At 40.9% G+C, this 21,813-nt stretch overlaps 1 protein-coding gene across 4 annotated transcripts in view; it reads right to left on the minus strand.

The window, feature by feature from the left end:
• Nucleotides 1-21,813, minus strand: part of PHF8 (PHD finger protein 8) — a 106,452-nt gene that overhangs the window by 36,601 nt on the left and 48,038 nt on the right. For 3 of the 4 annotated variants that reach the window (XM_047764437.1, XM_047764439.1, XM_047764436.1), the window contains 10 exons: nt 20,964-21,051; nt 20,496-20,602; nt 18,882-18,973; nt 14,594-14,683; nt 12,441-12,743; nt 11,568-11,671; nt 4,440-4,618; nt 4,066-4,151; nt 3,419-3,552; nt 2,526-2,839 (listed from right to left, as the gene is read on the minus strand). In XM_047764437.1, the coding sequence (XP_047620393.1) occupies nt 2,526-2,839; nt 3,419-3,552; nt 4,066-4,151; nt 4,440-4,618; nt 11,568-11,671; nt 12,441-12,743; nt 14,594-14,683; nt 18,882-18,973; nt 20,496-20,602; nt 20,964-21,051 (1,497 nt within the window). The remainder of the gene's footprint in view (nt 1-2,525; nt 2,840-3,418; nt 3,553-4,065; nt 4,152-4,439; nt 4,619-11,567; nt 11,672-12,440; nt 12,744-14,593; nt 14,684-18,881; nt 18,974-20,495; nt 20,603-20,963; nt 21,052-21,813) is intronic. The other variant, XM_047764438.1, reaches the window with a different exon arrangement.

Below are 21,813 nucleotides of genomic sequence, written 5' to 3' on the forward strand. Positions count from 1 at the left end.
GATGTTGAAAGATACCTAAGCAAGTTATAGAATTACACGCACTAAATAAAGCTATACCTCTATTTATGACCACATATGGGTGTAAACACAAGAAAATGACAGGTACCCATCAAATTGCTAACAAAGGTTACCTTTGTATAACCTTCCTCAGAGAGGGAAGAGTGTTTGTTAAAGAGAATTTTTGTTTTCTCTGTCTTGTTCTATTTTTGGTCATGAGGATTAATTTTTTTAATAATATTAAAACAAAAACCTACATTACAATCAGCTGCACTATACAAAAGTGCCTTACACATGGTAGTGCTCAATAAACTTTAGCTTATTACCCATGACATTTCACAGAACTAGAACAAATAATCCAAAAATTTATATGGAACCACAAAAGTCCCAGAATTGCCAAAACACTTCTGAGGAGAAAAAAACAAAGTAGGAGGCTTAACTCTCCCAGACGTCAGACAATATTACAAAGCTAGAGTAATCAAGGCCATGTGGTACTGGTGCAAAAACAGACATACAGATTAGAGAGCGCAGAAATAAACCTATACACCTATGGTCAATTAATCTTCAACAAAGGAGGCAAGAATATAAAATGGGAAAAAGTCTCTTCAGCAAGTGGTGCTGGGAAAACCAGACAGCTGCATGTAAGTCAATGAAATTAGAACACACCCTCACACCATGCACAAAAATAAGCTCAAGATGGCTTAAAAACATAAACATAAGACAAAACACTATAAAAATCCTAGAAGAAAACATAGGCAAAACATTTTCTGACATCTACTGTACCAATGTTTTCTGTCAGTTTCCCAAGGCTGTAGAAATAAAAACAAAAATAAGCCAGTGGGACCTAATCAAACTTACAAGCTTTGCACAGCAAAGGAAATCATTAAAAAAAAACAAAAACAAAAATACAACCTAGGAAATGAGAGAAAATAGTTGCAAACAGTGCAACGGACATGGCTTTAATCTCTAAAATATACAAACAACTCATAGAACTCAACAACAAAAAAACAAACAACCCAACTGAAAAATGGGCAGAAGACCTAAATAGACATTTATCCAAAGAAGACATATGGATGGCTAGTAGGCACATGAAAAGATGTTCAATATCACTAATTATTAGAGAAATGTAAATCAAAACTACAAAGAAGTAGGTACCACCTCACACCAGTCAAAATGGCTATCATTAATAAATCTACAAATAACAAATGCTGGAGAGGGTGAGGAGAAAAGGGAACCCTCCTACACTGTTGGTGGGAATGTAAATTGGTACAACCACTATAGAGAACTGTATGGAGGTTTATCATTCCTCAGGAAACTAAATATAGAACTACCATATGATCCAAAGAAAATCATAATTCAAAAAATACACGCACCCCTATGTTCACTGCAGCACTATTCATAATAGACAAGATGTGGAAACAACCTAAATGTCCACCGACAGGTGAATGGATAAAGAAGATGCGGTACATATACACGATGGAATACCACTTGGCCATAAAAATGAGCAAAATAATGCCATTTGCAGCAACACGGATGGAACTAGAGATTCTCATACTAAATGAAGTTAGTCAGAAATAGAAAGACAAATACCATATGATATCACTTACATGCAGAATCTAAAATACGGCACAGATGAACCTATCTACAGAAAAGAAACAGACTCACTGACCTGGAGAACAGACCTGTGGTTGCCAAGGGGGAAGGGAAGGAAGTGGGATGGACTGGAAGTTTGGGGTTAGTAGATGCAAACTATTACATTTAGAAATAGATAAGCAATGAGGTCCTACTGTATAGCACAGGGAACTACATTCCCTCTTGTTATAGAACATGATGGAAGAGAATATGAGAAAAAGAATGTATATATATGTATGACTGGGTCACTTTGTTGTACAGTAGAAATTGCCACAATACTGTAAATCAACTATAATAAATTAAAATAAATTTTAGTTTAAAAAAGGAGTCATCTATGAAATGTGAAAAGCCCACTGAAAAGTCATTACATACTTTTGCAAGGGAAGAAAGGAACAACACATAACACAAATGATATAGGTATGATATAGGTAATGGAAGTAAAATAGGCAAGAGAAAAAAAGAATCACCATCAATGAAGACTGGACAATGCTAAAAATAGATAATAGCTAATTCTAATAGCTACCATTAAAAAAAAAATTTTTTTTGGCTCCACCCGCAATGTGTGGAAATAGAACCTGTATCACAGAAGTGACCTGAGCCGTTGCAGTTACAATGCCAGATCCTTAATCTGCTGAGCCACAAGAGAAGTCCCTAATAGCTACCGTTTTTGAGGGCCTCCTATGAGCAAGACACTGTGCCAGGTGTTCTGCACAAGCACTGTCTCTAATTCTTACATCTTCCTGTGCGATAATCCCATTTTACAGATTAAGAAAACATACAAAGAAATGAGGTGCCAGGCCTTTGCTCACTACAGGCTGTCCTGAACTGGATTTAGGATAGAGGCTGGAGCTAGGGGAGCCCTTCTGGCCTGGACTCAAACACTCAGCTGCCCTTACTATACTCTGCATCCTTGAAGCATGCTCCCAAGCTGTCCTGCTCATCGAGACTGGCGTTCTCCTCCTCCTCCTCGCTCTCGGTTCTCCAGTATGCTGGCCGCTTGATGGGCCGCTTCCCTGGGGTGCGCTGGGAAGCAGGACTGCTAGACACTGTGCCCAGCCCACTGCTGGAGCTCCCACTGCTTCGGTCCTGCCCCCCGGTCCACCAGGCCTGCAGGCTGGAGGTAGCTGGTGAGGACGATGAGGACTGCAGGTTGGCCATGCACAGCATGCCCTGGATGGCCTCCTGAGTGCTGGGAGAGGCAGGAGCCTCGCTGCAAGGGACAGAGGAGAAATGCTGAGGGAGTTTAATTGTTGAAGTGAGCTAGTCATCTAGAATAGTCGGGGAGGATGGACAACAGCTGTAGGGGTCAGGGTGGGAGGAAGGAGGACAGAACCATCCCAGGTGAAAAACCAGAAATCAAACTAAAGATCAAAATAATATCAAAGACTGTTTTCATAAAAAGGTCAGTCCTTGACTCAAATCTCTCCATAGACAGCAGGCAAGATGGCAAAAAGAGGGGTGTACTTTCCTCTCTGTTCACCCATGCTGCATTGTTTCCTTTAAAAAAAAAAAAAATAAGGCCCAGAAAAGGCTCAGCTCTCCTTCTATGTCTCTTCTGGATCCTCTTCCAACTTCCAAAGAACCCCAAACTGATGGCCCTTGAAGTCTGTATATCCTTTCTCAGTCAGATTTCATACCTATTCTTTCAACCCAAATGCCCTGGCTAATTCTTTGTCCCTTTAAATGGCTCAATTAATATGTACTGATTGGCTGACCTAGCCCTTTGGGTGGCAGGTGGGGGTGTTTGTTGTCTGATCACCTAGAAAGGGGAGATAAAGCCAGTACTCACGTGAGGGCAGCATAGTCAGGTCCCCCCACCTGCCTGCTGGCCTTGAGCAGATCAAGAATTCCACCGGCTCCACTCCCATTCCCAAGCTTGCCTTCAACCCCTTCTACCACATCCTCATCTGTTGTATAGTCCTCCTGTTGGAAAAAGAGGATATCACCTCAGCTGCCCAGGGTTGGTCTGGTAAGGGCCCAATTCAGGGTTGAAAGTCTCACTCCTAATATTGATATCCTCTGAGCACAAGGTATATACCAAGTACTAAGAAGAATATTTGTTTATTCATCTTAATTTTCACAGCATCTTTGTGAGGCAAGTACTATAACTCCCATTTTGCAGATAAAGAAACTAAAGCTTGGTAGACTTAAGTGATTTGTGTAAAGTCACAATCAAATATTCCAAATTGGATACTCTTTCTGCTATATCACACTGCCTTTTATTCTATTCTGTATTAAAGGACTTTTAAAATATGTCAACTAAAGTATAATCTTCCATTTACATATTCAGGAGCACTTAGCACACAATCTTTCACTTTATAAATAGTTTAACAACTGACTGCGTAGGATGTCTCCCCCACTCCCAACTAGAATGACGATCAGTATTGTCTCTGTAACCAGAAAGAGCAGAAGATTAGAAATAGGGCAGGTTCTTACCTCAATGTCAAACTCAACTTCTCCTGGTTCACGAATTCGGTTGGGGTCAGAGCAAGGCTTCGCACGGGGCAACTTTCGAGGAAATTCTAGAAAACAATGGAATGCACTTATCATGAAGCTGAGATTAGCATCTGAGACAAACATCCAGGGAGAAAGAAAATAAGACTTTAATTTTCCTGAAAGTAATGACCACAGATGAGTAATTTAGGGAGGTTAGGAATTAGGCTTATAAATAAATCTCTAGAGCAAAGGATACACAGAGAGCTGGTAAATCAGAATGTTAACAAGCTCAGGCCTAAGGTCTTTAGTCTATCAAGGGGACCAAAAACAAAGTGATATGAACAGGTTAGGAAACAAAAAGAACAAGTACACACTTGGTCTTATTATCAGGGTCGCCTTCTCCTTTCCCAGTCTCTCATCAATCTGTAGTTCATCATCTGAATCCAAGTCAAATTCATCCTCCATCATCTGTTCTGCCACCAGCCTAGCCTTGTCTGCCTTCTTCGAGATCTTGGCTCGCCGAGACTTGGATAAGCTCTTTACCCTCTTGGTACTGGAGAGAGAGTGAAGGAGAACATAAAAACAGTCAAACTCAATATGTTAAGATGGTAATTCTCCCCAAATCTGTAGATTCAATGCAATACTATCTAAATCCTGCTAGTTTTGTATAAATTAATAAGCTGATACTAAAATGTATGTGGGCATTCAAAGGACTTAACATGGCCAAAACAACTTCAAAAAAGAACAAAGTTGGGGGACTTACACTACTAAATTTCAAATTTTATTGTAATGCTATGGTAATCAAGGTAGTGTAATACTGGCATACAGACAGGACATAAACATCAATAGAACAGAACTGTGAGTCTAGAAGTAAACTCTTAAATTTATTTACTTAGCTTTTTTTTTAAAAAAAGGGCCGCATGTGTGGCATATGGAAATTCCCAGGCTAGGGGTTGAATTGGAGCTGCAGCTGCCAGCCTAGGCCACAGCGACAGCAACATGGGATCTGAGCCATATCTTCAACCTACACCACAGCTCATGGCAACACAGGATCCCCAACCCACCAAGTGGGGCCAGGGATCAAACCCTCATCTTCATGGATACTAGTTGGGTTTGTTACCACTGAGCCATGACAGGAACTCCTACTTATTTTTAAATTTTTATTGGAGTACAGTTGTCTTACAATGTTGTCTTAGTTTCAGGTGTAGAGCAAATTTCAGGTGAATCAGTTATACATATATCCATTGTTTTTCAGAGTCTTTCCCCATATAGATTATTACAGAGTATTAAGTAGAGTTCCCTATGCTATACAGTAGGTCCTTGTTACATATCTATTTTATATATAGTAGTGTATTATGTTAATCTCAAATTCCTAATTTAACCCTCCACCAATGTTTCCCCTTTGGTAACCTAATTTGGTTTTGAAACCTTTGTAAACTCTTAAATTTATAGTCAACTGACTTCTGACAAAGGTGCAAAGGCAATTTAGCAGAGAAAGAATAGTCTTTTCAACAAATGATGCTTAGACAACTGGATATCACATACAAAGAAATGAATGTGGACTCATATCATACACAAAAATTAACTAAAAATAGATCACGGATCTAAATGTAAAAACTAAAAACATAAAACTTCCACAAGAAAATATAGGAAAATACCTTTGTAGCATGGGATTAAGTAAAGTACAAAACGTTTGTGTTCAAAGGACGATTAAGAAAATGAAAAGACAGGAGTTCCCATCATGGTGCAGTGGAAACAAATCCAACTAGGAACCATGAGGTTGAGGGTTCAATCCCTGCCTTGCTCAGTGCATTAAGGATCTGGCATTGCCATGAGCTGTGGTATAGGTCGCAGACATGGCTTGGATCTGGCGTTGCTGTGGTTGTGGTGTAGGCTGGCAGCTGTAGCTCCGATTAGACCCCTGGCCTGGGAACCTCCATATGCCGCGGGTGAGCCCTAAAAGACAAAAAGACCAAAAAAAAAATGAAAAGTCATATGATCCAGCAATCCCACTCCTGGACATGTATCCAGACAAAGCACTCATTGAAAAAGAAACACACACCCGTATGATCAGTGAAGCACTATACACAATAGTCAAGACCTGGAAACAACCTAAATATCCAACAACAGATAAATGGATTAAGATGTGGTACATACAAACAATGGAACACTCACCAATAAAAAAGAACAAAGTAATGCCATTTGCAGCAACATGGATGGAACTACAGACACTCATACTAAGTAAGTCAGAAAAAGAAAGATAAATAGGATATCACTTATATCTGGAATCTAATACGGGGCACAAATGAACCTATCCACAAAAAAGAAACAAACTCATGGACATGGAGAACAGACTTGTGGTTGCCAAGGGGGAGAGGGAGGAAGTGGGAGGGTTAGGAGTTTGGGGTTAGTAGATGCAAACTATCAATTTGGAGTGGATAAGCAATGAGATTCTGCTACATGGCCCAAGGAACTATATCTGATCACTTGTGATGGAACATGATGGAGGATAATGTGAGAAAAAGAATGTATATATACGTACGTATGTCTAGGTCACTTTGCTGTATAGCAGAAATTGACAGAACATTGTAAATCAACTATAATAAAAATTTTTTTAAAAAAAGAAAAGAAATGAAAAGACAAGCCACGGATTGGGAGGAAATATTTGTAAATCACTTATCAAGAAAAGGATTTGTATCCAGAATATTTAAATAACTCTTAGAACTCAATAAGACAAAAAAGCCAATTAAAAACAAGCAAAAGATCTGAATAGATATCTCTCTAAAGATGATATACAAATGGACAATAATCACACGAGAAGATGCTAACATAATTAGTCATTGGGGAAATGCAGATCAAAATCACAATAAGATAACACTTTATATCCATCAGAACAGCTATAATCAATAAGATGATAACAAGCACCAGCCAGTATAAATTATAATTGCTGGTGGGAGCGTAAAAGGATAGATGCTTTGGGATAAATTTTGGCAATCTTTTAAAAAGTTAAACACAGGACTTTGTTTCCTTAGGTATCTGATAACCAGTTGACTAACCCTGAGACATTGGAGATAAAGTCTATACTTAGTTGTTACATTTATATATAACAGAGCTAAATACAGCAGCTATTTATGGTTACTGTTTCACCAATTCTGAGAATAAATTTGTAAAGTCAACAACAAAAAAAGTTAAACACAGTTATCATATGACATGAAATTTTAGTAAGTGGGAAACAAAAACATGTCCACACAAAAATTTGTACACCAAATGCTCATAGCACTATTATTCTTAATAGTAAAAAATGGTAATCAATCCAAATGACCATCAACTAGTGAACAGATAACAAAATTCAGTATATCCACACAATGGAATACTATTCAGCAATAAAAAGAAACCAAGTAATAATACATTCTACCTCATGGATGCAACCACTATGGAAAACAGTATGGAGGTAGCTCAGGAAACTATAGAGCTACCATACGATCCAGCAATTCCACTGCTGGGCATATATCCAGAAAAAACTTTCACTGAAAAAGATACATGCACCCCTATGTTCAGTGCAGCACTGTTCACAATAGCCAAGACACGGAAACAACCTAAATATCCATCAAGAGATGAATGGATTAAGAAGATGTGGTACATATATACAATGGAATATTACTTGGCCATAACAAAGACAAACTAATGCCATTTGCGACAACATGGATGGAGCTAGAGACTCTCATATTAAGTGAAGTAAGCCAAAGAAAAAGACAACTACCACATGATATCACTTATTTGTGGAATCTAAAATATGGAAGAGATGATCCTATCATTAAATAACAAACAAACAAAAAACAGAAACAGATCATGACCAAGAAGAGCAGACTTGAGGTTACTGGTGGGGGAAAGGGAGGGTGTGGGAGGGATGGGCGTTTTTTAGATGCAAACTGTTATATCTGGACTGGATGGGCAACGGGATCAATCCTTCCAAGCAGCACAAAGCAATGTGTGTGAGTGTGTGACTGGGTCACTTTGTTGTACAAAGCAACTTGATTAAAAAAAAAAAGCAATTAACAAAATGTCAATAAATATATATTTATCCATAAAAACAAACAAAAAACACTATGTTAAGTGAAAGAAGTCAGACCCAAGAGACTACATATGTATGATTCCATTTATATGATATATCTAGAAAAGTCAAATCCATAGAGATAGAAAGTAGATTAGTGGTTGCTTGGGCCTGGGAAAGAGAACTAGGACTGACCATAAGTGGATATGAGGGAGCTACGTGGTATGACAGAAATGTTCTAAAATTGGATTGTGGTGATGCTTGCATATTCTTTAAATTTACTAAAAGTCATTTAATTGTACACCTAAACTTGGTTAATTGTATAGTATATAAATTATACCTCAAAAACGATGTTAAGACTATATAAAGGAAGTGGAAAAACTCAAAAGTGGCTTAAATAATCCTTTTACACATGGTAAACCAATGCAAACTGCTCAAACTTTATAGTTAAGAGAAACAAGTTTTTGGTAAATCAATGCACTTGACACATTCAGCAAATACTCATTTGGCGAACTGGCTTTTAGTGAATTAGCTGTCATTATACTGACCTGTTTTCTACTGCACAGGGTTGCTGGGAGGATTAAATGAACTCATGTAAGACTGACATGTCAAGTGCCTACTGATAGCTAATCTTATAATTAAGTTCTCTGGGCCTCACTTTCTCACATTAGTAAAATGGGGATAGCAATATTTTCCTTCAGGGTTGTTATAAGGACTAAATAAAATAATTCATGTAGGAGTTCCTGTCATGGCTCAGCAGAAACAAATCTGACTAGGAACCATGAGGTTGTGGGTTCAATCCCTGGCCTCAATCAGTGGGTTAAGGATCCAGCATTGCCATGAGCAATGGTGTAGGTCGCAGACATGGCTCGGATATGGTGTTGCTGTGGCTGTGGCATAGGCTGGCAGCTGCAGCTCTGACTGGACCCCTAGCCTGGGGACCTCCATGTGCCCCAGGTGTGGCCGTCAAAAGACAAAAGACAAAATAATAATAATAACAATAATAATAACAATTTATGTAAATGGCTAAGAGAGTCTGACACAGAGCAGGTGTTCAATAAATGTTAGCTATTTATACTCTGATTTTATTAACTTCTAATTATGAAAAATCTCAAACATATATAAAATATTAAAAGCTCCCAGGAACCTATGACTTAGCTAAGTTTCAGCAATTATCAACACACAGCCAATCTTTCACCTACACCTCAGTCTCTACAAAACACATCATTATTCTGGAAAAAAAAGACCAGACATAGTATCATATCATCTGTAAATATTTCTATACCTTGACTCCCTAGGTTCACTTAGCAACAACCTCTGGCAGGTGCAGGAGGTAGCAGAAGTAGCACAAAAAAGACTAGTGGGGAAGGGGAAAATGTTTCATTGTGTCCTCAATAGCCATTAGAGGCTAGACCCTTAGGACCCTCAATTTTATCTTCCCTGGGAGACCAAACATGGGTTCTGGACAAAGGCAATACATAATCTTATTCCTCAGTAACTAGGCGCTCAGATCATAAGGATAGCTCTGCTGCTTTCAGAATCTGCCCTACCCTCACACTCCCTTTTCTCTTATTTCCCAGGCAGGACCTACTACACTCACTTTTGTGATCTGAAGAAAATCTTCTCCTACAAAAAGGCTATTAAAGTATCCTTGTCACTTGTGTTCCCACACTGTTCACTCTGTACTTGGCTCTTGACTGCTCCTGTCTGGCGTTCTGAGTGTCCAGATGATAACTTTCTACTGTCTTCCTCTGCCTCCCTACATGGTTTGAGGCTTTATGATGACTTCCTTAGCTTCTGGCCATACCTAAAACCATCATCATCACCAAGATGATCATCATCTTTTACCTTCAACTTCATCACTGTATTTATAAGAGCGATCATTTATTAAGCATTTATTCTGTGCCAGGACCTGTGATAAGCACTTTATGCACATTACTTCATTTAGTCCTCCAACAACCCTAAGATAAGTTTTATCTACAGGCCAGATAAAATGAGGACAGTGAAACACGGATAGTTAATTAACTTGCCAAAGTCACATAGCAAATATGCGTCAAAGCTGGGATTCAAACTCAAGATTGTCTGATTCCCAAGCCCAAGCTTTTTGTCATGAAGAGCTTTTATTTTATTCTTTTAGAAAATGTTGTTACAAAAAAAAATCATTTTAAGCAAAGTGATATATGGAGTTCCTGTTGTGGCTCAGCAGTTAACGAACCCACCTAGTGTCCATGAGCATGTGGGTTCAATCCCTGGCCTTGCTCAGTGGGTTAAGGATCCTGCATTACCGTGAGCTGTGGTGTAGGTCCCAGACATGGCTCAGATATGGCACTGCTGTGTCTGTGGCATAGACCAGCAGCTACAGCTCCAATTCAACCCCTAGCCTGGGAACCTCCATATGCCACAAGTGTAGCCCTAAAAAGACAATAAATAAATAAACAAACAAATATCAAAAAAGAAAAGTGATATATGTTCACTGTACAAAATTCAAATGCTACTGAAGTGAAAATTTCCTCCCCTGCCTCCCCTATTCTACTTTCCAGAGATAACTACTATTACAAGTTTGGTGTGACAAGTATAAAATATGTAACAAATATATTTATTTTTGTGAATGTGTATAAACATAATTGGCATTGGTTTTCCATGGGGAGGGGGACTGGGGAACAGAGAGGGGTGGGAGCAAAAATTTCCACTCTGTATTCTTTCACACTTTTTGAATTTCAAACTCACTATAAATTAAATTTTAAACATCTTCAAAAGAGTTAAATTAAAAATAAAGGGAAAAGTCTGTATGTCACTTTTTTACACAGTCATAATATACATGTGTGTGTGTATGTACCTTTTTTAAAAATTAAAATGAACTGTTCCTATTTATTATCTAGTAACCTATTTTTTTCACTTAAAATATACCTTGGAAATCTTTTAATAAGATATTAAACTTACTCTTTTTGAAGTTACATGGTATTCTAGTTCATAAATACACCATAATTTATTCATTCAACCCTCACTGATGAACGTTTCCAACTGCTTACTATTACGACGATACAGTAAACACTGAACAATTTCTCTTTACATATCTGTGCAAACATTTCTGCAAAATAAGTTCCTAAAAATTGAATCGTGAAAGGTATATAAAGAAACTAATGCTCTTAACCAGTATGTTATACTACTTCCTATTCCTGCCAACAGTTCTGACTCACTGACTTGCTGAAATTTCTAGAACTTATACAAGATTTTTCTCTCACAATTCGTTCCAGACCTCTCCCCCACCCACCCTCAAAACTACCATGGTTCTCTGTACTAAACAATGATATCCAATAATAGCTAGGTCTCTCTCCAAGTACAGTCCCTCCCCCACCCACGTCCCGCCCCAGATCCCAATTCCATGCTTTGTCTTACTGGCATATTGCCACCAACAATCCCAGTATCTCTGTGCTTATTCCCCCCACCTCACCTGCCATTAGACATCAATAGGGCCAGTGGGCTCTCACTCCCATCAAGGTCCACATCTGGCGAGTCATCATCTGAGTCATTCAAGCAGGTACCAGTGATGTTGAACTGCAGGAGGAGGAGGCTCAGTTGTCACCTGTTTGGGACTCTCATGTGAATCAGGATGGCTAGTTCCCTCCAGTTTCACTGGTTGAGTTCACTGTTAAAATCACCTGAACCAAGACCTTCTGCTATCCTGTCCCCCCCACCCCCGCCACAACCCAAATGATCACAAGAGCAGAAAGCTGAGAATGTATGGCTGGCTCAGGGGAAACCTATCAATCTCTCAAAACACGTTCCCTAAAAAGAGGGTGGAGCATCTATACATGCCCATAGAGGGCACCACAATCTTGAAGATTGTAGTGCCGTAGAGGAGGGCTTTTTTCAAGAACCTGTTGAAGACTCCAACCTGACACTCATATGCTGTGTCCTCAAATGTTATTCTCATCCTAGCATTTCAAGATTCAGCTCAAGTGCCATGTTTTCTGAGAAGTGCTCCTGACCATCGCCCCTATCCAGACAGAATCATCCCCCTCTGTGTCTCAGGGTCCCACACACGCCCTTGATTGCGGCATCCACAATACTTCATTGTACTCATTTGTTTTTATGCCTATCTTTCTCACTAGCCTGTTAGCCTCTTGAGGGTTATGTCCACAGCACCTATCACAGTGCCCAGCATAGACAAGGTCTCAATAAATGCCTGTTAAATGAGTGGGACTGGTAGCCAAACACCAGGGGCCCTAAGGGAGGTGGGAGGACAAGATAGCTTGTCCTTTTGATACTCTGCTCTTCAAAGGGACCCAAAAGGGTTGGGCTGAACCCATGGGCCAGCACCCACCTTTGCTTTCTGGGAAGAGCCTGTCTTCAGTGCCTGATGACTGTATGTGTCCATGAGATTATAGCTCAATTGGCCAGCAGGCCCCAAGGCTGAGCTCTCCTTGCCCTTTCGCTCTGCCTTCTTGAAGAGTTCCTTGGGCTTCAGGCCTTTCTTCTTTGAACCACTTTTGGAGGGCAGTGACAGCCCGGACATGGATACTGAAGTGGAATGGGCTGGCCTGGTTAAGGGAATGGAGCCAGCTGGGAAGATCCTCTGCAGCCCAAAGATATTGCTCGTCTTCCCAACGTTCTGTTGGAAGATATCCTACAAGAGTGTAGTACACGAGGGGTTAGATCTTACTCAAGGGTTCTCTCTATACTAAGAGCAGAGGTCTGTTCATGGCACTGGTGGTACTGCCATGAAGGGGCTCCACATATGCACACCCTAGTTTTTGCACAGTAAGTCATCAAGAATTTACCGGGTGGCATTTCTTTACCCAGCCATTGACAAGTAAGGAGAAGACGAGCAAAGGAAAAGCCCAGCACTACTATCAAAACTGGAGAAAAAAAGACTGCAAGAGCAGCTGACATGAGACAGAAAATAAAAAATTGAGTACTAAACTGTGTGGTTACAACTCTAAGGACTGCAGGATTTGAGAGAAGGAGAGAGGTTCTAGTCCCAATTCTGCCACTAGCTAGCTCTGTGATCACTCTGGGGCTCTATTTGCTTAGTTGTAAAATTAAAGGATTAGACTGGAAAGATGGTTTTCGAAGATTCTCTGTGGCTCCTCTGAGCTTCTTGGGAGGAGCCCTGAGGACTAGAGGTAGGTGGAAGGCCAACAAGAAGAATAAGCGGAACTCTAAGCCTCCCACCTTCATCTTATTCATAGCAGTTTCTTTGGTTGTACATACTGAATTTCCATGTAAGATCTCATTTGGGAAAAAAAAGGATTTTATTGCTTCAAAACATTTAAAAGCCAATGAAACAGATATGATCCATCTCTAAGTCCTCTTCCAACCAGCCCAAAGTTCTAGATACAAAACTGGTTTAAGTGGGAAGAGCCAGAATAAAGGTAGGCCTTTTAAATAAACCCTGAAGTATTCTGACAGATGGGAGTGGAAGAAAATGAGGTAGGAGATGGGCAATGTAAGCTACGGTGTAGGCAGTGAAACATGCTGCAAGCAGTAAGGCTAGAAGCCCAACCTCCCAGTAGCTCACTCTGACCACCTTTCAGCATGGATTTAGTGCCTATATACTGGGCACTAAATGGAATCTTACATCTTCTGAGCTAAAGGCAAATTGAAAATTCCTCAAGTCCAATTCTCCTCTGGTGCGTCTGCTACTTCACCAGCCCACACTGAATTCTCTCTTCACTGCAAAGTCTATTAATAACAATGGCTCACATTTATTGAGTACTTACTCTGCCAGGCACTGTGCGAGGGGCTCTACATACATTAGCTCTTAATCCTAACAAAACTCTGAAAAGGTGATGTTATCCCTACTTTACAGATAAGGACACTAAGGCTCTGAAAGGCTTGCAAGTGACAGAGCAGGAACCAGAACCCAAGTTTCTCTGAGTCTCTTACCACTACACCTTACTGCCTCGTGGTATATGCCACCTGCTGAAACGTGGCTTTGTAATCATCTTCCACCTGGGAGAACTGTCATTTTGTAGAATGCAGAGACTGAGTCAAAATATTAATAACGACAACAACTACTACTATGATCTCCACCACCCACAACCACCATGACCCACCATCAGAATTTATTGAGCACCTACTTTGTGCTAAGCACTATACTTTGTGCTCAACTTGTATTACCTTATTCAATCTTCTTAATAATCCCTCAGTTGTTATTAATTATCCCTAGGAAATTGAGGGATAGGAAACTGAGGCTCACACAGGTTAACTTTCCAGGATCTTCTACTTGACTGTAAGCTCTTTGTGGGCAGGCATTGTATTACTTATGTATCTTAAGCACCTAGCCCAACATGTGGCATACTTGAGGCACAGAATAATTATTTGAATGAATGAATAAATGAATGAATGAATGAATAGGTCCTTGGTGGGATCTTCCCAACTATTTCTCTGAGCTCTCATGCCAACTACATGCTTGACCTGCCACTTGCGCCTTGAGCCCTTCCCAAACACCTCCCCTGCTCCCATGTTTCTTACTTCCACCAGGCGGATCTCCCTAGCCAGATCTTTAATGAGCTGCACAGTCCTCACTGTCTCTGGGATCTCATCCTCGTGGTCTGGCAGAGCCTGTCAAACAAAAGGCATGAGGAATAGATCCACATATAAACAAACAACTGATTTTCAGCAAGGTTATCAAAGCAATTCAATGGAGAAAGGGTAGTCTCTTTAACAAATGGTACTGGACTGATTCGATATCTATATGCAAAAAAAAACTTCATTCCATATCTTGCATCAGACAGATACACACGCACACTCAAAATGGATCATATACTTAAATGTCAAATCTAAAACTATAAACCCTTTCGGAGGAAATAGAGGAGAAAATCTCTGTGACCTTGAGTTAGGTAAATATTTCTTAGGACAAAAAAAGCATGAACCATAAAAGAAAAAAATGATAAACTAGATGTATTAAAAAATAACTTCTCAAAAAAATAAAAAATAAAAACTTCTCTTGGAAAAACACTAGACAACCACCAACTGGGAAGAAATATCTGCAGAACATATATATATCTGATAAAGAACAGTGTCAGGTGTGAGGAAATTAGTTATTGGCCTGAACCATACCCCTTAGAAAGTCAAGAACCTCAGTGAGATCCCTGGGGACAACCCAGTCTCTCCACCTATGAGGACAGAACTCTGCTGAACAGCTACAGGGCCACAGCTAAGCTCAAGAGAAACCCAGGGAGAGACCTATTGGTTGTATCTCTTTTAATTCACTTACAATCTTATTTACATCTTTATGCAGATAGACCTCTCAAGTTTTCCTTTGTGATTCCTTCTACCAGTTTTGACTTGACTTCTGTATCCAGGGGATTGACAAAAATTCCTTAAAATTTCCTCCTTGCTTCCCATGGTTTGATTTTTTAACTCATTTATCTGGAATCTGTTTTGGTGGCTGGGCATGGGTAGCAGCCAAGAACCCATGTAACCCAGCTGGATTCCTTGAACAGATTCCTCCTCCTAGCCCAGAGGCTAGAATGGCAAAGAAGCAAGTGCCTCTCCTGGAAGTCATCTTGCACTTCACAAAAGACTTGTTCCATGAGTGTGGGCTCCTCAGTTCTGTGTCCTAGTCTCCTCCAGCTCCCTTTGACCACAATGTTTAGGGCCATCCCTTGGTCCCTAGGGCCATCCTGGCCTAGGACATGAGCCCTGAGGACCTACCCACCTCCCTCCCTTTCGGTGTTCCTGGGACAGAGTCACTAGGAAGTTCACCTCATGGGAGGTTTGTGGGGGGATGCAGGGTCAGATATGAGACCCAAAGTAGCAACATCTGAGGAATGTGGCAAAATAGACTCGAAGGCTAAGGCCCAGGTACAGGTGAGTCAAAGGATAAAGAAAAAGCCAAAAACATGAAGTCCAAGGATATCTGAGAAGAAGGTTGGAAACAGAAAATGGGGAGATGTGCAAGTTAAGCCTGTAGTGGCTGGAAATTCTCTTAAGGTTACTGTATGCAGGGAAAGGAATCTAGAAAAAGTATCGAAAGCAAAGAGGAATATATCAATTTTTTTTGCATTTCTTTTCTTTTGTCTTTCTGTCCTTTTTAGGGCCGCACTCGCAGCATATGGAGGTTCCCAGGCTAGGGGTTGAATCCAAGCTACAGCTGCCAGCCTATACCGTAGCCACAGCAATGCCAGATCCGAGCCGCGTCTGCGACCTACACCACAGCTCACGGCAATGCCAGATCCTTAACCCACTGAGCGAGGCCAGGGATCGAACCCGCAACCTCATGGTTCTTAGTTGGATTCATTTCCACTAAGCCACGACAGGAACTACCTTTTCTTGCATTTCTTGAAATTGTTTTTTAAATAAATTCAACATTTTGAGTAGGTAATCCATTTACCTAGTTAAAAAGTCATACAATATAAATATATATATATTTTAGAAAAGCCTCAATATGTATCTGTCCAGGCCATCAGCCCCTCAGCCTACCCAAACAGGTAACCACTTTTATTAGTTTCTTCTGCATTCCTCCAGATTGTATCTTCACACAAGTACAAGCACATACAAATATAATTCTTGTTCCTCCCCCTTTATATTTTATTTATATGTAAAATATAAAGTAGAACACTATACATACAGCTCTACATCTTCACATGATAAATTCTGGAGATATTTCCAAATCAATATACAGAAAGCTTTTTATTTTTAATTTTTTTATTTTTGGCTTTTCTAGGGGTGCACCCGGGGCATATGGAGGTTCCCAGGCTAGGGGTAGAACTGGAGCTGTAGCCTCCGGCCTACGCCACAGCCACAGCAATGCCAGATCCGAGCTGCGTTTGTGACCTACACCACAGATCATAGTAACATCAGATCCTTAACCCACTGAGTGAGGCCAGGGATCGAACCCGCAGCCTCATGGTCGAACCCACAATTCCTAGTTGGATTCATTAACCACTGAGCCACGACGGGAACTCCAGAGACCTTTTTAAATCTCTTTTATACCTGTTTAGTATTCAATTGGATAACTGGATATTGGTATATTCCTAAAAAGCCATTTTGGTAGTATGCATCTAGAGTCTTACATTTTTTTCATATACTTTGATCTAGTGATTGCTCTTCTAGGAATCTATCCTGAGCAAACAATCAAGAGATAAGGGACAGGAGTTCCCATTGTGGAATCAGCAGAAATGAATCCAACTAGTATCCATGAGGATGAGGGTTCGATCCCTGGCCTCGCTCAGTGGGTTAAGGATCTGGCACTGCCATGAGCTATGGTCTCAGATGCAGCTCAGATCCTGCGTTGCTATGGCTGTGGCATGGTCCAGCAACTACAGCTCTGATTTGACCCCTAGCCTAGGAACTTCCACATGCCGCATGTGTGGCCCAAAAAAGCAAAAAAAAAAAAAAAAGAGAGAGAGAGAGAGATAAGGGACAAAGACTGATGCAAACAGACACTTACTGCATGATTTGAACTACCGCCAGTAAATTAATTAATTAATTAAAAGAAAGCAACAAAAAAGAAGTGGTTAGTTAAGGATGGTACATCCCTGCAAGAGAATATCAGGTAACTATTAAATGTTTGTTGAGAACTTTGGTGACTCAGGAAAATTAAAATAAGCCAATCAATTCATACACAAAATTTTATGTACAGAGTGAGGGAAATCATGTTTTATAAATGGATGTTTAGGGAGTTCCCATTGTGGTGCAGTGGAAATGAATTCGACTAGGAACCATGAGGTTGTGGGTTCGATCCCTGGCCTCACTCAGTGGGTTAAGGATCTGGCGTTGCCATGAGCTGTGGTGTAGGTCGTAGACGTGGCTCGGATCTGGCATTGCTGTGGCTGTGGCATAGGCCGGCAGCTGTAGCTTGGATTCGACTCCTAGCCTGGGGAACCTCCATATGCCGCCGGTGCAGAACTAAAAAGACAAAAGAGAAAAATAAATAAATAAATAAATAAAAACGGATGTTTGAAAAAAAAAAACAAAAGAAAATATACTCAGGAGTTCCCGTCATGGCTCAATGGTTAACGAACCCGACTAGCATCCATAAGGACATGGGTTCGATTCCTGGCCTTGCTCAGTGGGTTAAGGATCTGGCGTTGCCGTGAGCTGTGGTGTAGGTCACAGACATGGCTCAGATCCTGCGTTGCTGTGGCTGTGGTGTAGGCCGGCAGTTGTAGCTCCAATTAGACACCTAGCCTGGGAACCTCCCCATATGCCTCAGGCTCGGCCCTAAAAAGACAAAAGACAGAAAAAAAAGAAAAAAAAAAAACACACTCAAACGTTAACTCTGAGTGTTAAAATTACAGGTGAAGTTTCTCCTTCTTTACATTCTTTCGTATTTTTCTATTTCTGTATAGTAAATATTACTTTTTATAATCAGAAAGGTTTTGGAGTTCCCGGGTGGCACAGCAGAAACGAATCAAACTAGGAACCATGAGGTTGCGGTTTCGATCTCTGGCCTTGCTCAATGGGTTAAGGATCCAGCGTTGCCACGAGCTAGTGTAGGTCGCAGACATGGCTGGGATCCAGCATTGCTGTGGCTGTGGTGTAGGCCAGCAGCTGTAGCTCTAATTAGACCCCTAGTCTGGGAACCTCCATATGCTATGGGTGTGGTCCTACAAAGCAAAAAAATTTTAAAAAATAAAAAATAAATCAGAAAGGTTTAAAAACATAATCCAAGGAGTCCTACCCTAGTTCTCCACTTTAATCCCAGGAGCCCACAAACCTTCCTAGTCTCTTCTACCTCCCCAGAGAATCTTCCCAAAGCCAATCTATGCTGAGTGTACATTTGTAAAGGAGGCAGAGAAATAAGTATATTTACTTCTTTCCTTGTCCAGGCTCTAAAGGCCAAGTTCAGGGCTTTGCCACCATGGACCAGGTAGGAGGCAGGGTGTCTCCTGTTTTCTCGCAAACCTAAAGGGGGAAAGAGGAAGGCAGAGTGTCAAAGAAGCCACACAGGGAAGTGAAGGACTTGTTACTATTTCCAGCCAACTAGATAAAATGCTCAAGGTTCTGAGCACAACTCCCGATCTCAGTTCTTATAATGATGATGTTCATTTAATGAGCACCTTGCATTTGACATCTACTATCTCATTTAATCCTATCCTCAACCCTGTAAGCCAGATATCACTATCTTTATTTTTAAGTTCAGGAAACTGAGACTCAGAGAGGCAAAGAGACTTAACCAAAGGCTACACCTGGTACGTACCAAAGCCAAGACTGAAACCATGTCTGTCTGAATCTGAGGCCTGTGCTCCTTACACACTACTCTGCCTCTTGGGTTTCAAAATGCGAACACTCAGGAGGACCATGATTGGCACCTACTGAGATCTGAAGAGCCATTAATGTATTGTTCCAAGTTACCCTGGGAGGAGATTATAACAAACAGCCAGATTTGGGCTCGACGAAGAATTTTTTACTGAACTGAGCTGTTCAGAACAGATAATAAACAGTTAGTCATCTAGCCTCTGAATGAACACTTATGTGACAGTCTGTCTAGGTGGTAGAATAAGGGCATAAGAGACTGTATTCACTGGCCCCTGAGGTTCTTTGTAACACTGAGATACTGATTCTTCCCAGCCAAGTCACTTTGAAGAATATCGAGTCACAGTAAGGGAGCCACTCTATTTCAGAGGAGACCAGAAAAGAAGAGACCTGGCAGTTGGCTTCACCTGGGCTAATATCCAGGAATCAACATGATGATGTCAGGAAGGTCAGGCTTGGGCCTTGTCCCCATGGGAAACACTTTCCAGGGAACTCTGACACTATCCAGATTCAGTTTCTCACTTTAATCAGCAGAAAACAGAAATAATTTCACCATGACTCAACTTTCTCAGGCCCTTTTGCTAAATATTGAATTAAAAGCCATGCCCAGGAAGTTCCCATCATGGCTCGGTGGTTAACGAACCTGACTAGGATTCATGCGTATGCTGGTTCAATCCCTGGCCTTGCTCAGTGGGTTAAGGATCCGGCATTGCTGTGAGCTATGGTGTCGGTCACAGATGCAGCTCGGATCTGGCATTGCTGTGGCTATGGTATAGGCCGGCAGCTGTAGCTCTGATTGGATCCCTTGCCTGGGAACCTCCATGTGCCACGGGTATAGCCCTAAAAAGAAAAAAAGAAAAAAAAGAAAAAAAAGCCATGCCACACCCTACCCTATACTACGTAAAAAAAGCCAATTTCAAAAAACTGCATACTTCGATTCCATTTTTACAGCATTTTGAAATGACAAAATTATAGAGATGGAAAATAGATCAGTGCTTTACTGAAATTATGGACAGTGCAGGGGAAGAGAGTGAGAGAGATTACAAAGGTACAGCACCACAGAGATCTTTGTGGTGATGGAATAGTACTCTATCTTGATTGAGGTGATAGATATATTCATATACACACAGGGGAGCAGAGCAAAAGGGACAGCCGGCAAAGGGCTTCATACCTCGAAAGATATCCAGGATGTGCTTTCCCACATACCAACAGATGGTCTCAAAGTTGGGGAACTTGAAGAGATCTGCTGTGCTCAACCGCTTCTCAATCTCATAGGCTCTAGAGGAAGTAGGTACAACAGTAACAGTGATAACAAGGATCTTGTTTACTGAGCACCTACTATATATCAGACATTGTACTGGATGCCTTGTATTCATTATCTCTAATCCCCACGACTATTCTGTAAGCCTTTACGGGTTAGGAAACTTGGTCTCAAAGTTATGTGACTTGACCAAATTCACCTAACTACTCAGCGAAAAAGAGGTATTCATGCTCAACCTGAACATCATCAGGAACCAGTATCCATTCCTTTCTGGTTATCTCTCCTCCTTCTATGTTGCATTCCTCACTATAGGGAGAACTCAAAGATTCTAGAAGATGGGAATGGCCACCTCAGGATCACCAGAGCTTTAAGACTCACTTGAGCTGCATTTCAATGTTAAGGCTGTGTAAGAAGTTCCCTCCAAAGGCAAGGCAGTCCACAGGGGTCAGCACAGCATGGATCCATCCTGCAGTGTAACAGAGCAAAAATCATAGCTGGCAGAGGGCTTTTCTTCCTTTGGGCATCTCCACTGCCCACTCAGCTCAAACACAACTCCTTAGAGCAGCCAGCCTGACAATAACTCAGAAAATTCTAGGTTCTTCCATTTTCCCAATATCCATGTTGGCCAGGTATGCCATTCTTATAACCCTGAACTGGACCAAACTATAGGGTTAATAAACTCCTTCTACTTCCTGTCTCTGCACTTCAAAATCTCTTTGTTGCCTCACCCATCCTCTCTCTTATCTCTAAGAAGGGCAGTACCTTCTTGCCATGAATACCCCTTCTAACTCTGCCCTAGGTAAAACAAAGAGCTTTTGTGTTAGACAGACCTGGATTCAAATTCTGCAGTTTTCCAGCCAAATATCCACTCCACAGGTTGCTTATGAAGCATGTGCCTAGTTAAAACTCAATTATTTTCCTTCCCCTTGACTCTCTATGCTGCCTTCTGGGACCTTCTGATTTTTCTTCTTAAACCTCTCATATTCATCTCCCCTTCTCCATCCATCCATCATACCAATGGCAGCCAGCTCAAACTCCTCATTATCTCTCACCTAGACTACATGCAACAGCCTCCAAACTGGCTCCCATATACCGGTGGTTCTTTAAGGTATGATCCAGGGAGTCCTGGGGCTCCTTCAGATTCTTTCAGAGCATATGTGAGGTCAAAATTATGCTCATGATAATACTAAGATGTTATTTGTCTTTTTTATCCTCATTTTCTCACAGG

Source organism: Phacochoerus africanus, chromosome X, assembly GCF_016906955.1.
Source record: "Phacochoerus africanus isolate WHEZ1 chromosome X, ROS_Pafr_v1, whole genome shotgun sequence".
Taxonomy (NCBI): Eukaryota; Metazoa; Chordata; class Mammalia; order Artiodactyla; family Suidae; genus Phacochoerus; species Phacochoerus africanus.